The sequence below is a fragment of the Ixodes scapularis genome, unplaced genomic scaffold (assembly GCF_016920785.2).
Source record: "Ixodes scapularis isolate PalLabHiFi unplaced genomic scaffold, ASM1692078v2 PGA_scaffold12__126_contigs__length_90152505, whole genome shotgun sequence".
Taxonomy (NCBI): domain Eukaryota; kingdom Metazoa; phylum Arthropoda; class Arachnida; order Ixodida; family Ixodidae; genus Ixodes; species Ixodes scapularis.
The window spans coordinates 70,744,617-70,753,405 of record NW_024609838.1 but is presented as its reverse complement, the minus strand read 5'-3'; the positions used below and the strand labels follow the sequence as shown (position 1 = coordinate 70,753,405).

Below are 8,789 nucleotides of genomic sequence, written 5' to 3'. Positions count from 1 at the left end.
CTCGCTGTTCGGAGACAGATTGGGGCCACTTTTTCAAAGCTGTCTCTATGGGAGTTTCCCAACTGAGTGGTTTAGTAACGTTGCCCAGGGGTTAGACGTCAGTAGAGCAAACGGGTTTTATCAGCTGCCACCAGTCTAACACCAACAAGGGTGAAGCTTGCAATTTAAGGTTATAATTATAATGCAATTAAATGCAAAGGTGCAAGCGAGCTGGACAAGAATGACGAAAGTAATATCTGGAGAAGGGGAACAAGACGGACAAAGGACAAACATAAATCTCCAAACACAGCTAGGTGACTGGTGAGCGACCGAAAAAATCTGCCTGGTCCTGTCATTAGCTCAACTGTCATTAGCGGCTCGATGACAGTTGGCGCCGCCGTGTAACTCAAAGGCAGTTGAAAGCGCCCGTGTAACTAGGGTATTAGTCACGTTGGCTGCTGAGAACCCTTTTGGATCAGGGTAATCGATCCCGAGGAGGCGTCGCAGCATAACCGGCACACGACCAACTCTATAATGGGTTGGTCGTGAACCGGCATAACCTCCGAGATCCCGAAGCGCGCGCGGACGCAGGCGCTCCTTCGGGAGCGCGTTGGCCAGGTGGCGCAACCTACCCACTTTTCGCGAACGAGAGATTTGTTTATCTATCCTTCCGTGCTTCCTATCTTCGCTATCTTCGCCACCATATCTTCGCTATCTTCCCTGTCTTTCCCGCTTCCTTTCTCTCTTCCTCCCGGATATCCCGGGTGCCCCCGGCAGGCCCGGTATGGCCAGTATCTGGCACCGGGCTTTCCCGTTTTCAGCGTGGTTCCGTGTGGTAGGCTGCTTCTGGGTTCTCGCATATTTCGGCATTCAACCGAAACGTCTTCGACATCCAGTTCGGATTGCCGCCTTCCAGACAACGCAGCGCATCGTCGTACTTGCCATTTCGATGGCCCATCCGTTGCCCCATCAGATACCCAATGATGCCAAGCCGTAAGGAACCACCTGTTTGTTCGTTTTTACGAAGAGAGAAGAACCGCGTTGTTCTGTTAACTCCGATAACCATACCCGATAATTCGCCAGCGCCTGTGCGCGAGCATCGTCTTGTTATCGGGTATCGTTATCGGAATGCGAAGTGAAGTGGATATTTTGCCGACAACCGGCATCAGTGCTTGGAAATTCAACTCCGCTAAAACTTTCTAGGCACTCACTGAGGTTTCCAAAGAGAGGGAAAATGTGTGTCCACATATTTAATCGACGGTAAGCGCACGCGCTGGCCATCGAGCAATAGTATCGCCAAAGCTTTCCTCGTCCGGTTTGCTGGGCAAAAGAAAGCAGGAGTCTGGGGTGCACCAGTGCACGACCAACTCTGTTCACCAGTGTTGAACGTTTGAGTTCTGAGATTTGCTTTTGCTAGTGGAGTTGTCGTCTTCCGTGGTAACACCCGCTTAGTTTTTACAGCGCGCCCAGTGAGCGTCACACACACCACTTTTAGGGCCCGCGTATTTGTTACCTCTTTCACTAGCATTTCAGACGGACATTAATTTAATCATCTAATAATATCAGCAAATCAGCGCAACTCTGGCGTATTCTACGGCCCGCCGGTGGCCCCAGTCCCGCTGTCCCCCATTGCAACCACGGAAAGGGAGTCCCATACCATTTAGTTCAGCGACATTTCGTCCACAACATTTGTTGGTTGTTTTTTTCAGTGATAATTGTAAAAAAGAAATGTGTAAATATCGCCAAATGCAATTTATGCAAAGGTGCAAGCGAGCTGGGTGAGAATGGCAATAATGATCCCTGGAGAAGGGGAACAAAGATACAAAGAACTAACACAAATCTCCAAACACAGCTAGGTGCTCTACTGACATGTAATTCCTGGTTAGCTCAGTTGGTAGAGTGCTGCATTGGAAATGGAGTGGTCCCTGGATCGATACCAGGACCAGGCAGATTTTTTCACTCGCGCACCTGTCACCAAGCTGTGTTTGGAGATTTGTGTTTGTCCTTTGTTCCCCTTCTCCAGGGATTATTATCGTCAGATATTGTTGATCATCTTCAAGACTTTAACCCATTCCTTTCCGTATCACTTTAAAGACCCAACCACATGGACGTGTTTTTTCCGTTCTTTATCGGGGTCCGCGTCTATCCGCATCAACACACTCCTGACAAGAGATAACAGTGAAGTAAAAGTGCTAGCATGCCTCTTGAGGAGTGCACCTACTTGTACCCTGGTTACACACACCCAAAAGCAGTTGTAACATTGGGGCATTTTGGAATAACATACACAATTTTAGTGCACGTTAAGGGGAAGCCTCTTGTCCCAGTGCCAGCATTCTGCTCGAGGCATGCCGTATTCGAGGGAGTGAAGTCAAAAACTGTTTTTGACTCTCACACTTGTTTTTCTTCAGGCCGATTTGGGAAACCGGCAAAATGCTCTGGAGAGGAACATGCAAACACTTTGAGCTGCAAATGCTATCTACAAAGGCCATACTATATCCACTCCCACACCGTGCCAAGGAGGTGCCACCTCCTTGGCACATGCACGTGTTCCAAAGCTAGATAGCGATGGACTGTAGACACCAATGGTCAAAGCATGCAGGTTCAGTTTGACAGAGTTAACTCTATGACCTGGTCATGCCAACCGGAGCGATGAAGCGATGCACGTGACAGCTCTTTGCAGAGAAAGGGCACGGCGACAAAATGTTGTCATTTCTCTCACTCCAACATTCTGATTGGCTTGCCAGGGTACCTTGCCAGGTTAATTTGGCAAGTGTGAGTTCTGTATCTTGACATAGTTTAGGTGCAGCCTCATTTTTGCCTAGTATTATATAATTTCTTTTAAACAAGGTTTCCACTCAAATGTGGGAATGTAGCATGACCGTTGGCTAAACATGTTAGCGTACCATACCACAGACCATGTCAAACAGAAGCTTGTATTGTAGAGCCGAGTGTTCTGGGACTCAATTTCTGGCATTGCCCGTTTCGACCTTTATGAATGTGCATTATACCGGTGTGCAGTCGCATATTATTTTGTGATGCATGCTAAAGAATGAGCAGGCATACTCCACTGGCCACATATGTCATATACAGCATGAACCGCTATCGCCTTATAAGTACAAACCAATGTAATGCAGTCTAAAGGCCCTAACCACGCACTTGCGCTTGACTCCGACCAACTGAGGCCGGTTTTTAAGCATTTTGTGACTGCTTACGACTGGCTGCATTGCTGTGCGTCTGGTCATAAGCCGTCCTAAGACGCTTAAAAGGCAATCTTGTCTCAGTCGGTCAGAGTCAAGCGCAAGTGTGTGAATGGGCCTTAAGCACTCGTGTCTAAATTTTTTTGGGGGGGGAACAAAACAAACAGTTTAATTGTTAAGCACAGGTTCCAAAGGGAGGCAGGGTCAGTGGACATAGACCATAATGAAAGACACTTAGAAGGAAACAATTTATAGTATAAATTTTTTTTTAAATGATAAAAAAGATGGCAGAACAGATTGGCTATGTTTGGTTCCACCTTACTATTTTTATAGACGGCCGACTAACTGTTGCATTGTTGTCCCTTAGGTACCACATCGTCCACTTTTCAGATGACAGTACATTTGTCGTACCGGAATGGTGGCTTGACAGATCTGGACCAAATTTAGTAGCCTTTTGGCCACCCTACAGCACGAAGGAACAACTAGTGCAAGTGGTGCAGCGTAGGGACAAAATCACTCAAGACTGGTCTGTACATCCTGCACGCATTTTGCATTCATGTGGTAAGTTATATTTTTAAAACAACAAGCCGGGTACAAACTGATAATGGTTAAACAAAAAAAGTTGGAGTGCTGCCAAGCTAGTGTAAGTTGAACATGATGTTAAACCTGAGACTGGGGGTCAGAAAACGTGAAGGAAGACAGAAAAAGAACAGCCAGCGTCAATAACGATTGAATGCAGGAGCAGCTGCATGCAACACTAAAGTGCCACTTTTTCCTTCCTTATTCAAGGTTAAGTGATTCACTATAATTGATCCAATGAATATATATTTGCCTTCTTATGCTGAAGGAAAAGTTACAAATCTGAAGATGGCAAACCTGAAGACATTGATAAGTTGTGTGTACTTTTGTGCAGAAAAGCAAAGGCGGGAGGGACCTTTCACCTGCCACTTAGAAGTAGTTAAGATTGTCAGGCGTCAACTAAAAGTGGCCAGATACTATGACTAGTGTAAAATGTAAGCCGTAACTTTTTTGGAGCAGGGAGGACAGGAAGCATGCTTTTAATGTAGTACAGTGCTTCCGAAATATATATACCCAGCGACCCACCAAAATATTGTGTTGTGACCCCCCCCTTCCTCTTTCCCTCCCTCCCTCCCTCTCCTTCCAGCTTTTTGCATTGCCAAGGATTTTCGGTTTCAGGTCATGAAATACACGGAATTGGCGCTGCATGATAGAATGAATTGAATGGGTCAGAAACATTCTAAAAAATTCAGGCCAGCAGGAATGATTGGTGCTATAATTACTAAAGTGAGCCTTTTTTTGTTTGACCACTGTGTCTCGGAACGAATGTGGCATTTAGACATAGCATCTCTCAGTTCCGGCTCGAGGTTGAGCTGTGCCCTGTACTTCATTTTAATTGACGACATTAAGAAAAGACAAGTTTGCATATTTTTTTTTTAAGTTCTTCAGCTTTTTGCAGCTCCTTGCTGAATCTGTTGCGACCCAGAGTTTGAGAAACACTGATGTTGTATATACTTACATTTTTGGAAAAGTAGGTACACACCAAAACACCTGTGTGTACAAAACAAAAGGCTAATCATTTTCTTTTTCAAAACAAACCGTGTGTCTTGTGGCCATATTTGTTGTTTATTATTTGTGAATTTCACCTTGATTTGTTATTTGGACGACTCGCATGATGCTAGATTTTTAGAGAACAAAGGCGTCCATACTAACGAGATATCACTGTGCTGCTATATGAAGAAATATAGTAGCCCCAGGCTGTTATGTTTTTTTTTTTCAAGTTTCTACTTAGCAATAAGAATAACTTCTCACGGCACTCCTGAAATATGCCAGTAGAGTTTTTTTTTCTCTAGTATTTCCAGTCTACTTCCTTTCGGCAAGCGGAATAGAAAGGGCTCGAGGTACACCTAGGCACTTCTTATTAGTTATGAACGCGAAAGCATGCATGTCATTCTTCCGCTCCTTTATTTCGTCTGTAGCGTATTTGCATCGATGGTAGAGCGCGTGCTTACCTCGCCACTCTGACCTTGGACGGTTCGTGTTACCGGCGCGCTGACGGCACGGACACGCAGTGCCATGGGGTGGCAGTTGTTGAAACTGACGTGCAGCAGCCAATGTGAGCCTCGTTCCTTGAAACTATGACGCGTGCCAGTCAATGGGACCGAAACCGAAATCCATCAGCTTCACTTTGCTACTTTGGGATCGGGGAAACTAGGTACCGTTTGGCTAGGCTTTTCGCGTGGTTTCAAAGCTGGGAGCCGGCTTCACTTGGAAAAAGGAGTTAAGGTGCCGTTTGGCGCGGCTTCAAAGCTGATGACATCGGCTCGCTCAATGGGACAGTTAATGCTTTCGCATTAAAAGTTGTGATCGGGCCAATGGGCGAGAACAGTCAACCGCATCTCAATGCTGTACTAGGCTCACATCGCAACTGGGCAAGGGTTAGATCATGGATGTTGTGAAACAACTTCCTCAGACTCTAATATTGCCTGCGACCCATATCCTTCATTGTTTTGAACACAATGCATTAGTCAACTAGCAATCGTTTTCACGTTTGACATTTTCTTTTACCTTTTTAACACAGTTTTCAATATTTGAGGGTGTATTTTGCTGAATCAATCACAGATGAGAATAGTCAAATACTGATTATTCCTAATTCATGTTATAACCACAAGGAAATATATGTGGCTTTGTCCGGTGGTGTGGCCGATACCGCCTCTAATCCTATTGACCGAATTCTCTCTATACATGGCTCTCAAAATATAGGGTGTTTGTGAGAAATCCGAACCCGGCTTTTCGCACCGCAAAAATAAACTAGATATTGCGAAGAGCTCAAACTCCGTCACAATGCAGCCCCAGCTGTCCGACCAAGATGCTAAAGTTTCAGCACCCGTTACCTTATTCAAAAGTTATAAGTGATTTTTTGAAATATTCAATAGGAAAATGGGGCCCATTTTCACTCGAAAAGTTCATGGCGCCATGGAGCTCCATGTATTCGAGAGCTCCGTCGGCCGCCATTTTCCCATTGAAATTTTCAGAAGATTGCTTATAACTTTTGAATAAGATAGTGGTTGGTGCTGAAGCTTTGGCATCTTGCTCGAATGGCTCGGGCTACGTTTTGACGGAGTTGGAGCCCCCGCAATGTTGTTTATTCTTGCGGTGTGAAAAGCCGGGCTCGGATTTTTGCAAACACCCGGCAGTATCATGGCTGAGTCACTTCAAATGAAATGAGTTGGATCCTTTTTAAACAGTCTAGGGGCTGGTTTTTTTGGTGTGGTGTGCTCAATAGCAGCAAAGCACAAAACTGAACGCACATCGCTGCATCCAGTTATGGGCTCTATATATATATCGGCAGCTCCATAGCGCGGCGGCCGTTGGAACTTTCACACCTTGCAAACTATGTCTGGCAAGGCGCGCAGACACATAAGCCGCCACGGCTGCTAGCTAGCAAATGATCAAACAATTTTAGGTAAGAAAACTGGCTGAAGGAGACACAGACTTACATATTAGTTTGTACCGCATAAAAGTGTTATGTTTTTCTTTCTAACAGCTACTTTGCAGCAAGCTCTGGACGGAATAGATGAGGAAGAGGACACATCTAGCTTGGAGTCAGATAGCCCTCAGCAGCCTGTGCGAAAGCGCTCCAAGCCCAGGAGACTGTTCGATCATGGGGAGAACAGGAGACTGTTCGATCACGGGGAGGACAGGCCTCCTGCTGAGCCACAACAGAGTGCCTGCTTCCGTAGGTAGATTGTTGTCATGAACTTTAGTTCTTGATAGATAGGTCATGAACTTTTGTTCTTTTATTTGAGTGATAGTGGTTTATTACAGTGATAGATTGCCATCATGCCACAGTTCTGTTTTGTCCACAGATGGTTCCTTGCCTGAGTGATGCTAGAAATATACTAACTGCAGCAAAATAATATAGAACTTGATGAAGTAAAACATATGAATTCCGAAGTATGAAACAAAAGAAGGCCATCAAGGTGCAACCAGGTTTTCTCAAAAAAAATTGCAGTTAACCTTATGGTACAAGTAAAATAACTGGCAAAGCATTATTGGGTACCCAACATCCACATCTTGTGCGTAATAAAATGTTACACACAATAAAAATTACACACATCTCGTTTGTAATAAAAAGCGGGAACATGTGGCCCTGAACAGTGCTTGGACTGCACGAGCGTGCGTGCCTGACAGGGACGCTGAAAGCCTGGAGCTCTCTCTTGTAGCTTCCGCTACGCTCACGCTTAAAGTGAAACGGGGTATAGAATATATTTTCAAGAATCAACAGTGCAGATAAGCATTTTTTATATTTGTCATTTTCAAGTGCAACTCTTGGCAGATTGAATGGCTGTGTGGGGAACATGTTATACAGTCGCCGACTGATTTTTCGGTCTTCAAAGAAACCGAAAAAACATCCAAGTAATAGAGTAGCCCAAAAAATTAGCAGATTACAAAACTCCCCTTTATTACGTCTAAGCGGCTTAAAAAAGTCGTAAATAGTGCCTTGCCTCAGGTTACACCTCCGTTTGCATTCGGCAACTTTCTATTAGCTTGAGAATCACTGCCTTCTTTTTTAGCGTTACGGTCGAGTACCTTCTGCGCTTCTTAGTGACGCATCGCGGCGGTGGAAGAACAGATGGGGCAATGACGTCCAAGCCAGTGTAGTCCGAAAACATGATTCGACGAGACTGAGATGAGAGGTGCAAGTCCACGACTGCAATGGTAAATGAACTTCTTAAAAGGGATGCTTGGGCGAGTTGGGTATTCATCACGTAGGAAACACCCGAGGGTAACATGTGTGATAGACATAGCCATTTGGTAGGTACAGAGGACAACAAAATGAGCTATAATCAATTTTAATACTGGTAAAAGAAAAAGGAAGAAGACGAAAATGCAAACTGAGTTGTAAGTTAGCGCGACGCGAGTGATCTTTTTTCCGGTGTGCATATACTTTCAGTGTGAGTGAATTTAATTTTGCGCCATTTCCTACATGGCAAATGAACGAAGCAAGATGGTAACAGTGATGGTGATGATGACGCACAGCTAGAGGGAGAAAAATAAGCTGTACAGCCTCACCTAGCAGTAGTACTTAGCAGTACTCAAGTAGCACTGTCAAACCAAGCCAATCCACGTGCAGCCAACGTAGTGTCCAAAATGGCCGCCTCTCGGTTTTGTTTCCCGCTGATCGCTCGCAACGATTTTGTTGGAAAAGTCGACTTTTCTGACTGCAAGCTGTCTGGAAACATTGGTCGTGAATATGCACAATGTCTATCAGTTATGTCACGGTTCCTGCTTTAGGTTCGAAATATCAAACAAGTCCGAAGTATCGGCATCCAAAATGTCTGTCGGCGACTGTAAACTGACTCCCAGAAGCAAAATAAACATTATTCATAGTGTACACTATATCACACAAAATAGTCACAAACCTTCCCTCATGAAAATGCATGTTGACTACTGACAGTTATTAACCCATAAATGGACAGAAGACATTTGGTATAATGCTAGTGTGACCTTCAGTAGCTCAGATCATGTTTTGTTGGATGAAAGAAATATTGTAGAGATTGGCCATGTGTGCTGATGGCAGATCTCTAAAAT

General features: G+C 44.7%; 1 protein-coding gene across 1 annotated transcript; it reads left to right on the top strand.

The window, feature by feature from the left end:
* Nucleotides 1-549: 549 nt before the first annotated feature.
* LOC120840380 lies at nt 550-6,941 on the top strand. Its single transcript, XM_040210877.1, has 4 exons — nt 550-662; nt 695-972; nt 3,544-3,737; nt 6,742-6,941. The coding sequence occupies exons 2-4, from the start codon at nt 764-766 to the stop codon at nt 6,939-6,941; spliced, it is 603 nt and encodes a 200-aa protein (XP_040066811.1). The 5' UTR covers nt 550-662; nt 695-763.
* Nucleotides 6,942-8,789: the final 1,848 nt, after the last annotated feature.

Excerpts from the sequence above, each read along its gene's own strand:
- LOC120840380 (XM_040210877.1), top strand. The coding sequence starts at position 764 with ATGGCCAGTATCTGGCACCGGGCTTTCCCGTTTTCAGCGTGGTTCCGT. Across the intron at positions 973-3,543 it reads ATACCCAATGATGCCAAGCC|GTACCACATCGTCCACTTTT; the intron begins GTAAGGAACCAC and ends GTTGTCCCTTAG. Across the intron at positions 3,738-6,741 it reads ACGCATTTTGCATTCATGTG|CTACTTTGCAGCAAGCTCTG; the intron begins GTAAGTTATATT and ends TCTTTCTAACAG.